The sequence below is a fragment of the Salvelinus fontinalis genome, chromosome 27, assembly GCF_029448725.1.
Source record: "Salvelinus fontinalis isolate EN_2023a chromosome 27, ASM2944872v1, whole genome shotgun sequence".
Taxonomy (NCBI): Eukaryota; Metazoa; Chordata; class Actinopteri; order Salmoniformes; family Salmonidae; genus Salvelinus; species Salvelinus fontinalis.
Window position 1 is genome coordinate 18483381 of NC_074691.1, and position 20699 is coordinate 18504079.

Here is a 20699-nt window from a genome sequence, read left to right on the forward strand (position 1 = left end):
AGGCTGTCACATTGTTGTCAGTGATCAGGCCTACCACTGTTGTGTCGCCAGCAAACTTAATGATGGTGTTGGATATGCGAATTGGAGTGGGTCTTGGGTTTCCGGCATGATGGTGTTGATGTGAGCCATGACCAGCAAAAGCTGGTCATGGCTCACAAAGCACTTCATGGCTACAGACATGAGTGCTACAGGGTGGTAATCATTTAAGCAGGTTACCTTCACTTCTTGGGAACAGGGACTATGGTGGTCTGTTTGAAACATGTAGGCATTACAGACTCGGTCAGGGAGAGGTTGAAAACGTCAGTGAAGATATTTGCTAGTTGGTCTGCGCATGCTTTGAGTACACGTCCTGGTGATCCGCCTGGCCCCGCAGCTTTGTGAATGTTGTTCTGTTTAAAGGTCTTGCTCACATCAGCTATGGAGAGTGTGATCACTGTCATCCGGAACAGCTGGTGCTCTTATGCATGCTTCAGTGTTGCTTGCCTTGATGCAAGCATAAAAGGCATTTAGCTCATCTGGTAGGTTTGTGTCACTGGGCGGCTCATGGCTGGGTTTTCCTTTGTAGTCCATAATATTTTTCAAGCCCTGCCACATCCGATGAGCATCAGAGCTGGTGTAGTAGGATTCAATCTTAGTCCTGTATTGATGCTTTGCCTGTTTGATGGTTCATCTGAGGGCATAGCGGGATTTCTTATGTACGTCTGGATTAGTGCCCCACTCCTTGAAAGCGGCAGCTCTAGCCTTTAGCTCGGTGCGGATGTTGCCTGTAATCCATGGCTTCTGGTTGCGGAATGTACGTACGGTCACTGTTGGGTCGCCGTCGTCAATGCACTTATTGATGAAGCTGGTGACTGAGGTGGTATACTCCTCTATGTCATTGGATGAATCCCGGAACATATTCCAGTCTGTGCCAGCAAAACAGTCCTGTAGCGTAGCGTCATCTGACCACTTCCGTGTTGAGCGAGTTACTGGACATTCCTGCTTTAGTTTTTGCTTGTACGCAGGAATCAGGAGGATAGAATTATGGTCAGATTTGCCAAATGGAGGGTGAGGGAGAGCTTTGTACGCATCTCTGTGTGTGAAGTAAAGGTGGTCAAGAGTCCCCCCCCCCCCCTCTGGTTGCGGATTTAAATTTGCCTGATTAATGTTCCTGGCCACTAGGAGTGCCACTTCTGGATGAGCATTTTCTTGTTTGCTTATGGCCTTATACATTTCGTTGAGCGTTGTCTTAGTGCCAGCATCGGTTTGTGGTCGTAAATAAACGGCTACGAATAATATAGATGAAAACTCTCTAGGTAGATGGTTTGGTCTACAGCTTATCAATACCTTGAGACTTATTGAATATTAAACATGGGCCACCAGCTGTTATTGACAAATAAACGCACACCCCTTCCTCTCGTCTTACCAGATGTAGCTGCTCTGTCCTGCCGATGCACAAAGAAGCCAGCCAGCTATTTATTATCTTTGTCGTCGTTCAGCCACATCTCGGGGAAACATAAGATATTACAGATTTTAATGTCCCGTTGGTAGGATAGTCTTACTCGTAGATTGTCCAGTTTGTTTTCCAATGATTGCACGTTGGTCAATAATACGGAGGGTAGTGGTGGTTTACCTACTCATCTGCAAATTCTTACAAGGCACCCTGCAAAGCAGTATATCCTTCGCGTTAGACTCATTAAAGAAAAAATCTTTGTCCAGAGCGAGGTGAGTAATCGGAGATCTGATGTCCAGAAGCTCTTTTCGGTCATAAGAAACGGTAGTAGCAACACTATGTACAAATGAGTTACAATTGGAAAACACTAACAAAGTAGCACAGTAGGTTCGGAACCCATAAAACGGCAGCCATCCCCTCCGGCGCCATTATACTTTTACTTGAGTAAAGGTAAATGTACCTTAATTAATAGAAAATGACTCAAGTAAAAGTGAAAGTCACCCGGTAAAATAGTACTTGAGTAAAAGTTGAAAAGTATTTGGTTTCAAATATACTTACAGTTGAAGTCGGAAGTTTACATACACTTAGGTTGGAGTCATTAAAACTCGTTTTTCAACCACTCCACAAATTTCTTGTAAACAAACTATAGTTTTGGCATGTCGGTTCGGACATCTACTTTGTGCTTGACACAAGTAATTTTTCCAACAATTGTTTACAGGCAGATTATTTCACTTATAATTCACTGGATCACAATTCTAGTGTGTCAGAAGTTTACATACACTAAGTTGACTGTGCCTTTAAACAGCTTGGAAAATTCCAGAAAAGGATGTCATGGGTTTAGAAGCTTCTGATAGGCTAATTGACATCATTTGAGTCAATTTGAGGTGTACCTGTGGATATATTTCAAGGCCTACCTTCAAACTCAGTGCCTCTTTGCTTGACATCATGGGAAAATCGAAAGAAATCAGCCAAGACAAATTGTAGACCTCCACAAGTCTGGTTCATCCTTGGGAGCAATTTCCAAATGCCTGAAGGTAACGCGTTCATCTGTACAAACAATAGTACGCAAGTATAAACACCATGGGACCATGCAGCCATCATACCGCTCAGGAAGGAGACGCGTTCTGTCTCCTAGACATGAACGTACTTTGGTGCGAAAAGTGCAAATCAATCCCAGAACAACAGCAAAGGACCTTGTGAAGATTCTGGAGGAAACAGGTACAAACGTATCTATATCCACAGTAAAACAAGTCCTATATTGACATAACCTGAAAGGCCGCTCAGCAAGGAAGAAGCCACTGCTCCAAAACCGCCATAAAAAAGCCAGACTACGGTTTGCAACTGCACATGGGGACGAAGATCATACTTTTTGGATAAATGTCCTCTGGTCTGATGAAACAAAAATAGAACTGTTTGGCCATAATGACCATCGTTATGTTTGGAGGTAAAAGGGGGACGCTTGCAAGCCGAAGAACACCATCCCAACCGTGAAGCACGGGGGTGGCAGCATCATGTTGTTGGGGTGCTTTGCTGCAGGAGGGACTGGTGCACTTCACAAAATAGATGCCATCGTGAGGAAGGACAATTATGTGGATATATTGAAGCAACATCTCAAGACATCAGTCAGGAAGTTAAAGCTTGGTCGCAAATGGGTCTTCCAAATGAACAATGACCCCAAGCATACTTCCAAAGTTGTGGCAAAATGGCATCAGGACAACAAAGTCAAGGTATTGGAGTGGCCATCACAAAGCCCTGACCTCAATCCTATAGAACATTTGTGGGCAGAACTGAAAAAGCCTGTGCGAGCAAGAGGCCTACAAACCTGACTCAGTTACTCCAGCTCTGTCAGGAGGAATGGGCCAAAATTCACACAACTTATTGTGGGTAGCTTGTGGAAGGCTACCCGAAACGTTTGACCCAAGTTAAACAATTTAAAGGCAATGCTACCAAATACTGATTGAGTGTATGTAAACTTCTGACCCACTGAGAATGTGATGAAAGAAATAAAAGCTGAAATAAATCATTCTCTCTACTATTATTCTGACATTTCACATTCTTAAAATAAAGTGCTGATCCTAACTGACCTAAGACATGGAATTCTTACTAGTATTAAATGTCAGGAATTGTGAAAAACTGAGTTTAAATATATTTGTCTAAGGTTGATGTAAACTTCCAACTTCAACTGTAAGTATTACAAGTACATGGAATTGCTAAAATGTACTTAAGTATCAAAAGTGTTCAATAGGTGTGTAATATAAACCCTTTCAAATTCCTTATTTTAAGCAACCCAGACGGCACAATGTTATTTTTTTAAAATTATTGACGGATCACCAGGCACACTCCAACGCTCGAAGATAATTTACAAATCAAGCATTTCTGTTTAGTGAGCACCAGATCAGAGGCAGTACGGATGACAAGGGATGTTCTCTTGATAAGTGTGTGAATCAGACCATTTTCCTGTCAAAATGTAACAAGTACTTTTGAGTGTCAGGGAAAACGTATGGAGTAAAATGTATATTCTTTTCTTCAGCAATGTAGTGAAGTAAAAGTAGAAGTTGATAAAAATATAAACATTAAAGTACCGATACCCCAAAAAACTACTTAAGTATTATTTTTACTTAAGTACTTTACACCACTGGTTATTGGTATACCAGAGAGTATATTGAGAGAGCATGAATACTACTAATATTGTTTTTTCAAAGATGTTTCCTGCTACACCTCTTCACAAATCATGTTCTTTTTCTATAATTTTTCATCAGATATGCATATTTTCCAGATTATCTCTTGATCATATACAGTACTTCATTGTTTTTTACATTTACTGTTTGTTTCTAAAGAATATGGAGCTGTGAATTCCTAACTGAGCTTCTATCTTCTCCCTCAGAATCTCAGACAAATGCAGCTTCTCCTCTTCCCTATTGAACAGAATATAGCTCTTCGTTTTACACTGTGTTGTGGTCATTGCGTAACATCCTCATCTTCTGTTGTCATCCCTTCCCCCTGTTCTCTCCTCCCAAAGACCCCTTTGCCCTCTCTGGTGGTAGCTCAGATGCAGTAGGTCCAGGGCTGGACCTGTTTGCCATGATGCCTATGGAGAACAACTGCTTTAACTCAGTGGCGCCCCCTTCTGCCCCCTCATCCACCATCACAGCACCTATCCCCCCCACCACCCCATCGATAGACCTCTTGAGTGGTAAATGTTTACGCATGTGTGTGTGGTACTTCTTAACCTTTTCTTTTGTCCCCTTTCGTCTCTGTCCTCTACTCTGCATCCATGTCCTCTCCTCTCCTGCATTTTTTCAGTCGACTGCATTTTTCCTGGGTGTCCTTTTCTCTTTGTGAGGCTAACTTGCACATGTTTCTGTTCCTCTGTTTCCTTTCAGCTTGGATGCATTCTGCTGCCTCTCTGCTCCTGCATTGACTTTCAATCACAATTGTTCATCTAATTAATCAGTGTTTGTATTCTGCTGTTCTCATCTCTGTGTGTGTGGGTGGGTGGGTGTTTTCTTGCCCTGTAGCTATGTTTGATTCCATGCCAGATCCAAGCTTCACCAAAGCAGACCTTGCCCCCAGTGTTGACATGTTTGGAGCAGGTACCCAGACTAGCGCCATCTCACTGCTCTCCTCCTTGCTACTCTCCTCCCCTCTCCCTCTTTCCCTTTGCCCTCTTTTCCCCTCTCCTCCATTCTCCATTTCATTTCTCTCCATCGGTTGTCTTGTTGTCCTTGATCAGTGAAGAAAAGAAATTGTGAATGATTTCCTCTGGGTCTGCTACAGGCTATTGAGCAGGGCCTCAGCTGCTCTTCATTTCTCTCTCTCAAACCTTGCCATCTTTCTCAGCATGTGTTTGGAGTGCTATTTCTGTATGTACATTCGTGCATGTGAATTATTGTATTTCAGGGATACTGATTGTGTACCAATCTAACCCTCCTCTACCCTCCCCTTACAACAGATGCCTTCTCCTCCCCTGCCCCCCTCTCCTCTGCCCCCCCAATGGACAAGGGGGTGATCATGGACCTGTTTGGGGGTGGGTAACTGTACACCCTCCCCCACCCCTCACTATGCCCCTTGCTGCTGGTCGACGGTCTTCACATGAGTGGCCTTTGTGAAAGAATATCTCTCTTGAGCAAAAATCCATAATTTGGATTTATTATTTGATTGTTTAATTGATTATTTTCATCATGTCATTCACCATCAACATTTCTCATTTCTGGTGACCCATAATCTTGTTAGTGTAGTTAAGTTGTTAACTGTGGTATTCAGGGAGGACACAGTGACTTTTCTATGTCCTCTCTAGAGCATATTGAGTTTGTGTTGCTAAGTAAACTCAGAGAAGAAACGTCCTCTCACTGTCAACGGCGTTTATTTTCAGCAAACTTAACATGTGTAAATATTTGTATGAACATAACAAGATTCAACAACGGAGACATAAACTGAACAAGTTCCACAGACATGTGACTAACAGAAATGGAATAATGTGTCCCTGAACAAAGGGGGGGTCAAAATCAAAAGTAACAGTCGGTATCTGGTGTGGCCACCAGCTGCATTAAGTACTGCAGTGCATCTCCTCTTCATGGACTGCACCAGCTTTGCCAGTTCTTGCTGTGAGATGTTACCCACTCTTCCACCAAAGCACCTGCAAGTTCCCTGACATTTCTGAGGGGAATGGCCCTAGCCCTCACCCTCCGATCCAACAGGTCCCAGACGTGCTCAGTGGGATTGAGATCCGGGCTCTTCACTGGCCATGGCAGAACACTGACATTCCTGTCTTGCAGGAAATCACGCACAGAACGAGCAGTATGGCTGGTGGCATTGTCATACTGGAGGGTCATGTCAGGATGAGCCTGCAGGAAGAGTACCACATGAGGGAGGAGGATGTCTTCCCTGTAACGCAAAGTGTTGTGATTGGTTGCAAAGTCAACAAGCTCAGTCCGATGATGCTGTGACACACTGCCCCAGACCATGACGGACCCTCCACCTCCAAATAGAACCCGCTCCAGAGTACAGGCCTCGGTGTAACGCTCATTCCTTCGACAATAAACGCGAATCCGACTATCACCCCTGGTGAGGCAAAACCGCGACTCGTCAGTGAATAGCACTTTTTACCAGTCCTGTCTGGTCCAGCCACGGTGGGTTTGTGCCCATAGGCGACATTGGAGCCGGTTATGTCTGGTGAGGACCAGCCTTACAAAAGGCCTACAATCGCTCAGTCCAGCCTCTCTCAGCCTATTGCGGACAGTCTGAGCACTGATAGAGGGATTGTGCGTTCCTGGTGTAACTCAAGCAGTTGTAGCCATCCTGTACTGTCCTGCAGGTTTGATGTTCGGATGTACCGATCCTGTGCAGGTGTTGTTACACGTGGTCTGCCACTGTGAGGACGATCAGCTGTCCGTCCTGTCTCCCTGTAGCGCTGTCTTAGGCATCTCACAGTACGGACATTGCAACTTATTGCCCTTGCCACATCTGCAGTCCTCATGCCTCAAGCACATTCACACAGATGAGCAGGGACACTGGGCATCTTTCTTTTAGTGTTTTTCAGAGTCAGTAGAAAGGCCTCTTTAGTGTCCTAAGTTTTCATAACTGTGACCTTAATTGCCTACCGTCTGTAAGCTGTTAGTCTCTTAACAACCGTTTCACAGGTGCATGTTCATGGAACAAGCATGGGAAACAGTGTTTAAACTAATTAATTTTACCTTTATTTAACTAGGCAAGTCAGTTAAGAACAAATTCTTATTTTCAATGACGGCCTAGGAACAGTCGGTTAACTGCCTTGTTCAGGGGCAGAACAATATATTTTTACCTTGTCAGCTCAGGGATTCGATCTTGCAACCTTTCGTTTACAAGTCCAACGCTCTAACCACCAGGTTACCTGTCGCCGCCTCTGTGAAGTTATTTGAAATTTTACGAATTATCTTTGAAAGACAAGGTCCTGCAAAAGGGACGTTTCTTTTTTTCTTTTTTTGTTTAGATGTAGATGTGCCGCAGCGTATTGAGATCAAAGGAGTTTCTATTGGTGTGTACTGTATGTGTGTATACCTGTGTATGTGTACTGACCTATCTGACAGTGATAACGCTGCTCTATCTGTTTGGCGTTCCTAGTGTGGAGCGGATGGCTGACTTCTTAACCCTTCTCTGCCCACATGCTGCACTGCTAATGGCTTGGCTCACCTTGGCCTGGTATGGTTTGGTTTGGCTTGGTTTGGTTTTACCCATCAGACTCCACTGGTGGAGAGACCAAGCCTGCTGCCCCTGCAGCTGCCTGTGGTGCTGAGCTGATGGCAGGTAATGTACCTACCGATGCACGACACACCCACCATGCACGACACACGCACCAGGCATAACCCATTCACATTGTATGTAAGACACATAACAGTAATTATAAACTGGATGGTTCAAAACCTGAATGCTGATTTGCTGAAAGCCGTGTTATATCAGACCCTATGACAAAACATTTATTTTTACTCTTCTAATTCCATTAGTAACCAGTTTATAATAGCAAAAAGGCACCTCAGGGGTTTGTGGTATATGGCCAATATACCACGTCTAAAGACTGTATCCAGGCACTCCACGTTGAGTCATGCGTAAAGAACAGGCCTTAGCCATGGTATATTGGTCATATACCACATACCCTCGGGCATTATTGCTTAAATATACAGTTGAAGGTGGAAGTTTACATCCACCTTAGCCAAATACATTTAAACTCAGTTTTTCACAATTCCTGACATTTAATCCTAGTAAAAATTCCCTCTCTTAGGTCAGTTAGGATCACCACTTTATTTTAAGAATGTGAAATGTCAGAATAATAGTAGAGAGAATTATTTATTTCAGCTTTTATTTCTTTCATCACATTCCCAGTGGGTCAGAAGTTTACATACACTCAATTAGTATTTGGTAGCATTGCCTTTAAATTGTTTAACTTGGATCAAACGTTTCGGGTAGCCTTCCACAAGCTTCCCACAATAAGTTGGGTGAATTTTGGCCCATTCCTCCTGACAAAGCTGGTGTAATTGAATCAGGTTTGTAGGCCTCCTTGCTCGCACATCCTTTTTCAGTTCTGCCTACAAATATTCTGTAGGATTGAGGTCAGGGCTTTGTGCTAGCCACTCCAATACCTTGACTTTGTTGTCCTTAAGCCATTTTGCCTCAGGTTCGGACGTAGGCTTGGTGTCATTGTCCATTTGGAAGACCCATTTGCGACCAAGCTTTAACTTCCTGACTGATGTCTTGACTGATGCCACATATTTTTCCTCCTCATGATGCCATCTATTTTGTGACGTGCATCAGTCCCCTTGGCTTATTTTTTTAGATTTTTCCATGATGGCAAGCAAAGAGGCACTGAGTTTGAAGGTAGGCCTTGAAATACATCCACAGGTACACCTCCAATTGACTCAAATGATGTCAATTAGCCTATCAGCAGCTTCTAAAGCCATGACATAATTTTCTGGAATTTTCCAAGCTGTTTAAAGGCACAGTCAACTTAGTGTATGTAAACTTCTGACCCACTGGAATTGTGATACAGTAAGTGAAATCATCTGTCTGTAAACAAGTGTTGGAAAAATTACTTGTGTCATGCACAAAGTAGATGACCTAACCGACTTGCCAAAACTATAGTTTGTTAACAAGACATTTGTGGAGTGGTTGAAAAACGAGTTTTAATGTCTCCAACCTAAGTGTATGTAAACTTCCGACTTCAACTGTACCACATAATATTTTCCATTGTACTGTAATATGTAACCACATCGCCAAATATATCTGACATAAAGTTATAGTGGATATATTAAAAGCTTATTGTGTGTGTATTTTTGACAATCTAGATATATTATTTCACATCCATATTTTGTATACAGTGATCATTCCATGATTTGACTTTTTTAATAACCCTTGTATTAGTAACAACAGACAGCACACATGTATATGAACATGTGTCTGTCTGACTGAATACATCCTGATTGTATGTAACTTGGTTTTATGGCCGTTCCGCATGCATACTGCTGTTTTGTATGGTCATTATTGTTCTAGCTTCTGTCCTTAGTTGTCTCTCTCACTCCGTTGATGAGAGAGACAACTGAGTGTTTTTCACTCAGCCACTTGGTAACCCTGGTAACTGTGTTACCGTGGCAATGTTCCCTGTTTCATGGTCATGGCTGTCACTAGCCTGCATGCTATGTTACTGACGATCTGCAAATACTACTGCTTATGGCTTAACTCTTTCTCCTCCATCTCTCTTTCTCTCGCAACATTTGTCATCTAACTCACTCCATTATTTTTCCCTTCACTACTCTTTCCCTTTCTTCTTACCTTTCCATCCTCTCCCTCCCCCTTTTTCTCCTTCTGCGCTTTGTCTCTCGCTCTCAATCACTCGCTCTCACACTCTCTCTATCCTCTCGTTCTCTCTTCTCTCTCACCACCGTCTCTCCATCTGGCTCTGGGGCTGGCTCATTGCTTGCTTCCTGCACTCTGATTGGGTGAGTGTTCTGGCCCATTGATGTGCTGGTTTCCCACAGTGCATTGCTGCACTGCAGTAGGAGAGCCACTGCTGCTGTTCTGTTCCCTCTGCTCTGACAGATGCTTAATATATACAATGTGTGACATGCTCACATCACAATGCCCATTTAGCTTTGTACTGGCTAGGCTGCAGTGCTTTCTCACTATAGAGTAGAGGCTGCATCCTAACTGTCACCTAGATACAGAGGGCGATACCCTATCTCAAACAATCTCGCTAATAAGATACTACACTCTTAGAAAAAAGGGTTCCAAATGGCTTATTCGGCTGTCCCCTTAGTATAACCATTTTTGGTTCCAGGTAGAACCCTTTTTGGTTCCATGTAGAACCCTCTGTGGAAAGGATTCTACATGGAAACCAAAAGGATTCAAACTGGAACCAAAAATGGTTTTTCAAAGGGTTATCCTATGGGGACAGCCGAAGAAACCTTTTAGGTTCCAGATAACACCACAAGAGTGTAACACTATTGAGTAGTGTTAAGTATACAAAATATGAATGCTCTTTATTGATATTACATGTACATGGAGAGCATTACTTAAACTGTATATTGCATATTTGTGTGTGTGTGTGAAGGCACAGTACATGTCCTCACAGTCATAGTGAGTATCAGTACGAGGGCTTGCTATACTCGTCTCTGATCACTTTTGACATGGAGACCGTATCAATATGTTATCATGGTAATCCCACTCGTAAGAAGGACCCCTCCTGTTATGATCTGAAAGGATTATTGTGACTGTTTGATCTAAACCTGTCTCTCACCCCCTCTCTATTTCTCTCGCTCTCACTTTCTCTCTCTCTCTCTCTCTCTCTCTCTCTCTCTCTCTCTCTCTCTCTCCCCCCTTTCCCTCTCTCTCTCTCACCCCCTCTCTCTCTCTCTCTCTCTCTCACCCTCTCTCTCTCTCTCACCCCCCCCTCTCTCTCTCTCTCTCTCTCTCTCTCTCTCTCTCTTTTTCCCCCTCTCCATCCTCTTCTCCCCCCTCCCCATTGCTATCTCTCTCTCCCCCTTCCTCGTGTCTCCTGTAGCGTTTGATGGTCTAGGGGATGTGTTGATGCCTTCTATGACACCCCAGGCCGGGGCAGCCTCGTCTCCAGTCAAATCTATGGGAGGAGACCTGGACGCCACCATGGCTAGCATGGCTAGCAGTAAGTCTCTGAGCAGACGCATGACAGTGATCCTCTATTTGGCCTGAAGCATTTCAGCATCATGGTGCTGCCCAGCTATGCATAGACATGAATTTACATGGTAGTTACATACCGCTGCTAGGTACATTGTCATTACAGTGGCGGTACGTCATGTTACACAGCACTTATAAATGTGATAAGATACTGAATGGACATTATTCTGTGACTGGGAAATTTTAATTGTCCAATGTCTTATTTTCTCTCTCTCAGATCTGGGAATGGGGAGCCAAAAACCGTAAGTTTTCCTGTTTTGAGTCTGTCTTTTTGTGTATCGAAATGTCACTTAATGCCATGGATTACAATCACATAGCATTTTCCATGTGCTCAATGAGCTTTATATTTTAAAAGGTTGGGAGGCTATAGCTGTCTTTTCTTTTTCTATTGGCTTACTGACTGATTGCCATTCTTCTGCAGGGGGGAGAACACGATGGGAGGCTGGTCAACTCCTCAGGTAGCTCCGCCCAGTTGGGGCGCTCCCATGGTAAATGTTGTCTGGTTCATATAGCATGGAGTGCAGCGACATGGCAGTGACGGGCATGGAATGGAACAAATTACACACGCCGTTCCTCTCTGACTCTCCAGGGTGGTCCAATCAAATTTGGAGTTGGGTTTAAAAGGGGTGAACATTTTGTGGGAAAACTATGGGTTGGATTGGGAATAACCCCTGGAGAGCTCTGAGAGGGCTGATGTTTGTCCCAAACTAAGGAGCTGCTTGGAAAACCACTTCCCGTTTCTTCTCCTATGGTTCTGACCTCGAGCAAGCCACATGACCCTTCGCTGACCCCGAAATGCCCTGCTCATCTGCATGTATCTTTAATTCTATCCCCGTATCCCCAAGCTTTCGCTATAGGGTCTATAGTTGCTGTATTGCTCCATGGCTTCAGCTGTTAATTTAACCAAAGCCTCACTACTGATATAAAAATCTGATGTTTAGTTACTGATTATTAAACTGGTCTGCCTGATCATGTGTTCCTATATATGACCCTGTGCTCTTCAAATGTTTCTGCTTGAGCAAATCACCTGAACCTGATTTTAGAGGCTAGGTTTTCTATGTGATCTCTCTCTCTCTCTCTCTCTCTCTCTCTCTCTCTCTCTCTCTCTCTCTCTCTCTCTCTCTCTCTCTCTCTCTCTCTCTCTCTCTCTCTCTCTCTCTCTCTCTCTCTCTCTCTCTCTCTCTCTCTCTCTCTCTCTCTCTGTCTCTCTCTGTCTCTCTCTGTCTCTGTCTCTGTCTCTGTGTGTGTTGAATCTGTTTTAATGATGTCTTTGTCTGTGTTGTGTGTGTCAATGATATGTCTGTGTGTTTGCTGTTGCAGTGTTGTCTTTGTTGTGCCTGTGTTGTATGTAGTGTAGTAACATCCCACCTCCTCTTCCCCCCTCCACACCCCTAGAACGTTCCAATGGGGTCCCCTTCTTTTATGGGGTCTAACCAAGGATTCAGCATGGTAAGACCACCCCACTCTCGGTCTAGGACCATTAGGAGCACCTAAGATGGCCAATGACCCCAATAGGTGGCCCACTTAGTTTGGTGCCACTGTGAGAGATAGTAGCTGCCATAGCGTCTGACTGTCTCCTCTCTCTATCTCAGAGCGGAGCGGTCGGGGCTGGAGCTCCCATGATGCCCATGGTTAGACCAGGCTTTGGAGCCCCTGCAACCCCAGGAGCACCGGTAAGACACACACACACACACACACACACACACACACACACACACACACACACACACACACACACACACACACACACACACACACACACACACACACACACACACACACACACACACACACACACACACACCTATTCCATGACACAGTGTTTCCTGTGACAGATGGGATCTCCAGGGATGGCCGGGAGTCCGAGGAGGCCTCCTCCCCCCAAGAATGCCTTGGATGACCTCAACATCAAGGACTTCATGTAAACCCCTCTAACCCTCCTAGGTAGGGCTCTCTCTCTCACAGCGGCACCAAACTATATACACACAATGCAATGAAAAGAGAGAGTTACAGAATAACATTGTGGTAATCAACTCTCTCGCTCTCTCTCCAGAGGTTGTCGTTGTGTCTGGAGCTCTATCGATGTGGATGTGTGCACTCCCCGCCTTCCTGTCACGCCCAAGTCCCTTCAGCCAATCAGCCATCAGCATTACGACCCCTGCCCTCTGACTTCCCCGTAACCCCGCCCTCCCTCTCTGTCTGATGTTTTAGCACAAACCGTGGATGTGAATCATAAATACAGAAAACAAAAATGTGTATGTGTGTGTGAGTGTACTTCAATGTTATCCTTTACTTAAATTAAGACAAAAAATGTAACATAAAAACTTCTATTGTATTTTGAATCATTCTGGTACTCCCTGAAAGAGCTGAGTTGGAATGTGTTGTTAACCGTGAACTGTGTTCGGTGTGTGTAAACCTCACTGGCCAATCCCTGCCCTATCCCCTCCCTTGCTGTCCAATCAAATTCTGTACTGAGCTGTGTTGCTGACGTTATTCAACACTTAGTTGTACTTCTCTCCATTCATTGATCCATCCAGCCTCTTATACAGTTCTATGGGTGTATATTGATGAATATTGAAATATGTATCATCACAAATCTGGGTTTACGAGATGACCAATCATATGACAACTTCCATTTTCCATTCAATTCATTTTTGTTTTTATTTTGTCTGTTTTTTTTATTGTGTGTTACATGCAACAGTTGTTGACTATGTTCAAATTGACATATGCGTTTTTGAATATTTTAAATGATAGATTATACATATATTTCTTTAGTCTTTATTTTGAGAGAAAATGTATCATATATTTTAATTATGTCTATGAATTGTAAGATTGAAAAAAATGCAAGAAGATTAAAAAAAGATCCTTTCCCTTGTACATTATCTCCCTATCTGTATTTGAAGGCAGTATTGAATGCAAACTCAGTCCCAGTGTTTACTGTTGCACTCCCTGTTGGTGTGAAGTGGTACTGCATTTAAGCATGTCAAGTGAAGTTGATCTGGGTTGCATCCAAATACTTAAAAAAATCTAAATATACTTGTCTCCTTTCCTTAACGGCCAACTATCTGAATTGAATCGATAGGTGAAGGGCAGTTGGTGGAAATAATGCAGTCCTTACACCTATCAGTGGTCATGGAGTGAATGAGACAAGGAAATGTTTGTAAACATTACTGGGACACTTCCACCAGGTCATGGTGATGCAGTGATCAGTACGCTTGTATCGTCCCCTGAAGCAACACTCCAGGGGTGTTTACGAACTAATTGGCGGTAAAGTATTCAGATATACACTGGATGTTCCATGTGTCGTTTCTCTTCCAAAGTGACTATATTAATGTGTTGAGAAAGAAAAAGATACATAAAACGTATCATATACAATAATGTGGATAACAATGTTTGCTATATATTTGGTTGAAGGCAGTGTTTGGTTCTTGGATGGCATCACTCCTCTCCTCTCCCCCACTTGCATGTGAGTCCCATTGAGATCGAATAAAATTCAAATACACTGATGTCTTCACTGTTGTCATTCATGTTTGATGTTCAGTCCATCACACATTTTTTGGTATTCAATGGTAGGCTTTAATATAAAGAAATACAAATTATTTTTAACAAGCTAAATTTATATTTAGGAAATACTCAACAAAAGACACATTTACATTTAAGCCAGATAGCAAAACTATGAATCATGCAGAGATGATAAAAATAACCACCAATGGAATTAATCTTAGCCCCGGTATTACGTGCACAATGGGCATTTCTTGGAAGCAACACATAAAGGCATATAAGACTGGAAAACCTGTTAGTGTTTGGAGAGCACCATAGAATTTTGAGACCTCAAAATAATTTTTGGGCATTCTGGATAGGAATCTGATTGATTGACCGGAGCATGAAAATCCTCCCATATTCCGAAATCCTATTCCATCTGATCTGTCTGTGCTGGCCATTTGATAGTTCGTTGACCACGATTGCAGCACTTTGAGGTCTCAGTGAAAAGTGCTAGATGAACATTTGTTTCTTCCTCTGATCAGTCTGACAGATCCAGCAGATAGATCCCTGACTTCTCAGGCCTTCGTACACATGCTGGGATCCCCGTGGATCCAGTGGCAGATCTGAGCGTATTTAGGCGGAGTGATCCTCACCGCCACATTATAATCCCTCTTTTCACCCCGGTCCCCTTCCACCCAGCGGTGCCCTGAGAACACTCCAATCACCTTCCGCTGCCACTTCCTCTTATTGGATCCCTCCACTTCCTGTCTGAGCCGGATGTATACGCCAGCACCTGACGCCCCCTGCTGGGCATCACAGTGCTGATACAACAGGTCGTCTGACTCCTCTGTCACTGAACAGAAGCGATAGACCACCTTTTCTTTCTCTCCCTCCGTTTGTCCTCCCTCTGGCTCATTGTCAAACCCTGAGAAGTGGATGCGACCTAAGGGCAGGGGCTTTGCAGCGGGCGCCACCCCCAGCTCCATGTGCTTCTGTTTGATTGGCCGTTTCAACTCTAGGAGAGCGTAGTCATAGTCAGGGGTAACGGCGTTAGTGTCATCGTCCCCTGTGTGTATCCAACCCTTGGGGATGTGGATTTGTTTCACGCGTGTCCAGCGGAAGGAGGGCTGCTTTTTAGTTTCTGTGCTGCGTTGTACACGGCTACTTCTGCTACCTCTCGTTCTCTGCCTACCCCCTCCCTCTCTTCTCTCCTTCTCTGTGTTCCCTTCTTCACCTCCCTCTGCTCCGGTCTCCCCATCAACCGCGTTCTGTATCTCCCCCTTTCCCTTCATTCCTCTCTGCCTCCCTCCTCTCCGTCTCTGCTCCTGTCTCGGTCCTTCTTCATCTATCCCATTCCCATCCTCCTCCTCTTCTCCAACCTCTTCCTCTCCTTCCACCTTTCCCATCCTTTCCACATCTCCTCCTCTCCTCCCACCTCTCCTCCTCCCCCCCCTCCTCCCCCCCCTCCTCCCCCCCCCCCTACCTCGTTTAGATTTGACCTGTAGGACCCCGACTTTCAGCCTGCGGACCCCCTGTAGGTAGTCCTTCCCGTCGTGGACACAGTGGGCTGCCGTCAAGATGTGTTTGTCAGACACCAGGACCCCGGAGCAGCCTGTGGACAGGCGGACCGCCGTGGAGAACGGGTAGTTGGTGGTAAAGTGGCTGTCTGAGATGACAAAGCGCCCGTCCAAGCCGTACACCTGACGTTTCCTGCGAGTGTGTGAGGGTGTGCGTGAAGTCGTCTCATTCAGGCCCTGCAGTGTGACATCGGTGTGTGTGCGCGTGCCGTTTTCATACACCGTCTCGTATCCCAGCATGCTCTCCACCGTGGCCTGGTCGGGAGGGGGGAGAGCGCTCTGACACTCTATCCCACACATCCCCTCCCCCTTCCCATCTGACCCCTCATCCTTCCCCCCAAATGTGGGAGTCCGCAGATGCACTGTGTGCCTGTCCAGAATCAACGGGACACTCTGCACGGACCAGCCATACTCTTTATCATCATCATCGTCACCGTGGCCCCCCCAGACAGGAACACACAGGGGCAGGGCACAGAGCAGCAGACACAGGGGAATGGGGCACATCACACTGCTTCACCAGGGCCTACGAAACAGAGGAGAGAGGAGGGAAGAGTGAGCTAAAAGAAAGACATAGGTGACTGGTGTATAAAATGAGGGCTCAGGCCAGCAGAGGGTGCTTTATCCCAAACAGTCACAACAAACTGCTTTAGTGTTATTGAAGGCTTATCTTTGCAATAGCGGTCTCACCGGCAGATGCCGCTGGTAGTGAAGTCCGTTATACGTTTGGAACAGTTATGTGGCATAGGCAACTGGCTTATTCAGATAAGTAGTAGCCTAACTAACGTTGGGCTCCAACAATAGCCTACTTTCACCTGATGATACCATGATTGAAAAATGGCCATTTGATGTTTGTTTTTCAACTATAAATATTGTCATAGACTTGCCTACATTCAACAAAACCTTTATTATAATGCAGCAAGACTACAAAAGAAACAGCTTGATAAAAGAACAACATAGGTATGAACTATGATAATATGATTTTATAATATGTAATATGGAAACGATGATGATTTAGTGGAAATACTGTACATAGGCCTATTGGCTATAGTGTGATGCGTAATGGTGATAAAACGATCACATTTTCTCATAATGGTCATAGTAGTCAAATCACTCATAGAACATCACAATGCAAAGTAAATAATGCAACTGTAGTCGAAATTGAAGTTGATGATCATTGATTAGTAATGCCTGGCCTGTGTCTATACATTCCTGCCTAACACGTGAACTGATTGAAATGGAGAGTAAACAAAACAATCATACCTGCAAGCATTTGACAAGAAATGCAGAAGTTAGCAAAATGCCTCTTTTAATACATAAATCGGTATTTCATCCAGTCGGGTATGATTCAGTGGGTGAAAGACCGCGTCCCATCATCGCCAGCGCATCAAACAAACGGAACGCAATGGAACGCCGTTCGCGAGATCTTCACCGAGATTTGTCCATGATGAAGAAAAAAAGGGAATAACAAAGTGCGGCTCGTTCATGTTACAAGGCAACACCGGGGGAGGTACTGCCTGGTGTTGCGGAGAGCAAGGAGGACTGACTGAAGTTGAATGAAGTTCTTCAGTATGTGAACTGTGGAATTTTATGTCCAAAAGCAGGCAAATTATATAAAACGTGTTATTGTATTTTATACTTTTTTTTTGCCCCCATATACTTATTTGCATTGCCCACCTCACACATCTACTGGTGTTGCTTTGTATTGTTTTAGGACAAAATAACTTATTGAATGACAGGCTGGCAGTCGTTGAGTTTGTGTGTGGGATATGTTTTTTGTTTTCAGTGTCTGTGGGCAAAACTGTAAATTCAGATTTATGTCAGCCAGGTAACATTAGACGGCTCTTGTCTTCACACACTGCCTGTGCTGTCTCTCAGTGAGAGGCAGATGGTTTGGGGTTGGACACACACACACACACACACACACACACACACACACACACACACACACACACACACACACACACACACACACACACACACACACACACACACACACACACACACACACACACACACACAGACACACACACACACACACACACACACACACACACACTGATTCAACTCTAGACCTTCATAGATCTTAAAGCTGCAATATATATGTATGTTTTTGGGCGACCCCACCAAATGCACATAGAAATGTGAGTTTATCTGTCATTCTCATTGAAATCAAGTCTGAGAAGCGGGTATATCTGTTCTATGTGCACTATTTCTATGCATCCCATTCTTAAGTTTCGTTTTTGTCTTATACTTTCGTTTTTGTACACCAGCATAAAATAGCTGAAAATGCAATATTTTTGGTTATGGAAAATATATTTCACAGCGGTTTAGATGGAACAATGATTCTTTACACAATATTTGCTTGTTTTGTCACAAACTGAAATTAGGTGAACCGTTAGAATTTTAGCAACCAGGAAATGCCGGAGAGATTTTTGCATAGTGCACCTTTAAGGAACAACCTGCGTTTCAACTCCAGCAGGTTTATTTTGACAACGGGTTGGCCTCCTGGCTGCACAGGCACTCAACTCATTCACCAAATGAACTCTTTCTCTTCCTCCCTCTCTCCCCTCTCCCTCCTTCCTCCCCACTTCCCTTCCGTATCCTTTCCTCTTTAATACACAGTATAGAAATAGCAGTACTCACAGTCAAAGATCTAAACATTTCAGTCTTTAACAGAGAGCTTTGGCTGGTTCATGTTACCATATATACGTCTGCCTTAACATGTAACTTCCTGTGGATGTGTGACTGTTCCTATGCTGTTTGTTTCTATATGGGTCCCATAGATGCAACAATGCATGCCATTATAAGGCTTTTAAGGATATAAGAACTGTTTGCTTTTTCCCCTTCTGTGTAAATGGGCACCCTGGTAGAACTCTTCCATTTGTTGATGAGAACAGGAGGTTGCTGACACATTAATAGGGGAAGATGTGCTCGTAGTAATGGCTGGAGTGGAATGAGTGTATTGGTATCAAATACATAAAACACATGGCTTCCATGTGTTTGATGCGATTCTATTGGTTCCGTTCCAGTCGTTATTATGAGCTGTCCTCCCCTCAGCAGCCTCATGGAACAAAGGTCAATGAAAGAGCCAAAGACGGTCATTGGTTTGTTTAAGATAGCCATAATAACAACAACTTTTCATATTGATATACCAACAGCTGAATGGTGAGTGCAAAAGTGAGGTAAAGCAGAGGAGTAGAGAGAACACACTGTGTGTGTGTGTTCATTCTATGTCTCTTCTCTCTATGTAATATGGAACTTCTTTCTCTTCTTCTCTCCCTCCCTAGTGAGATGTGCCAGATTATCTCTGAGATTAGAGAGAGATGATAATCACTCCAGTGTTGGTTTCAAACAACAATGTGCAAATATGAATGTTAAACACTATTATAACAGTCTCCTCGACTGAACTTCACACCTCATTCTAGAGGTTTAGCCCTTTGTGGAGCAGCAAGTTTGTGGGCTCCACATACAATAGATGCGGTAAAAGAGCCAATGTGACGCAAAAACGGTCATACCAATCGGCATAGCGGACAAGAAAGTAAGAAAGACAGTGACTACAAAAGCTAGCCAGCACGACGGTATGTGATGCTATGGTGATTTCAGTAAACAAACAGTGCAAATCAACATCCGGTAGAAAACCACGCTATGGCAGACAGAAGAAATGTACATATTTGAGCCCCGGCTGCAAGTCCCGTCTACAGCCAACCTGTTTGGGCTGCAGGGGCAGTATTGAGTAGCCAGATAAAATGTGCCCATTTCAAACGGCCTTGTACTCAATTCTTGCTCATACAATATGCATATTATTATTACTATTGGATAGAAAACACTCTCTAGTTTCTAAAACCGTTTGAATTATATCTGTGAGTCAAACAGAACTCATTTGGCACAAACTTCCTGACCAGGAAGTGGAAAGTCTGAAATCGAGGCTCTGCTTTTCTTCCTGCCTATACATGGGCATGAAACGTAAGAGTCTACGTGCACTTCATAGACCTTCCCCTGGGTGTCAAGAGGCTGTGAGAGAAGTAATTTCGTGTTTATCTTGGTCTGACGTCGAATACAGGCTCTTTGTATGACGTGTCCCTCATTTCCGGTACTCTGAGGAGCGCGCGGTGGACGGTGGGATTGCCTTCTGTTTAGCTGCCGTTATGGACGACTACTATCTCCGGCTTTGATTTTATCTGATACATGTGACCATATCATCGTAAAGTATGTTTTTTCAATATAGTTTAATCAGATTATTGAAATTTTTTCGGGAGTTTTGCCGTGTTCCGTTCTCTGACTTTGTTGACGATGGAGCGATTCGTGCCACCCGGCTAGCGCGCGTGCTAAATGAAGAGGGAAAGTGTCCGTTCTAATTCCAAACAACGACTGTTCTGGACAAAGGACACCTTGTCCAACATTCTGATGAAAGATCAGCAAAAGTAAGAAACATTTTATGATGCTATTTCATATATCTGTCGAACATGTTGTACTAGTCGCCGGCGGCCAACGTTTGGGTACTCTAGCTATACCGAAGCTGCATATCGTAA

At 44.0% G+C, this 20699-nt stretch overlaps 2 protein-coding genes across 2 annotated transcripts in view; one reads left to right on the forward strand and one right to left on the reverse strand.

The window, feature by feature from the left end:
* The window catches only part of LOC129825215 (clathrin coat assembly protein AP180-like), a 53630-nt gene extending 39014 nt beyond the window's left edge, over positions 1-14616 (forward strand). The window contains exons 18-28 of the mRNA XM_055885126.1: positions 4452-4625; positions 4951-5025; positions 5385-5459; positions 7649-7714; positions 10959-11078; positions 11328-11352; positions 11532-11598; positions 12506-12559; positions 12703-12783; positions 12946-13054; positions 13164-14616. Coding sequence (XP_055741101.1) covers positions 4452-4625; positions 4951-5025; positions 5385-5459; positions 7649-7714; positions 10959-11078; positions 11328-11352; positions 11532-11598; positions 12506-12559; positions 12703-12783; positions 12946-13035 — 827 coding nt within the window. The 3' untranslated portion in view covers positions 13036-13054; positions 13164-14616. The remainder of the gene's footprint in view (positions 1-4451; positions 4626-4950; positions 5026-5384; positions 5460-7648; positions 7715-10958; positions 11079-11327; positions 11353-11531; positions 11599-12505; positions 12560-12702; positions 12784-12945; positions 13055-13163) is intronic.
* Positions 14617-14662: 46 nt separating this feature from the next.
* Positions 14663-17662, reverse strand: LOC129825213 (serine protease 23-like). The gene is made up of 2 exons (XM_055885123.1): positions 17431-17662; positions 14663-16693 (listed from the first exon to the last, which is right to left on the reverse strand). Exon 2 carries the CDS (start codon positions 16672-16674, stop codon positions 15169-15171), a length of 1506 nt encoding a protein of 501 aa, XP_055741098.1. The 5' UTR covers positions 16675-16693; positions 17431-17662; the 3' UTR covers positions 14663-15168.
* Positions 17663-20699: the final 3037 nt, after the last annotated feature.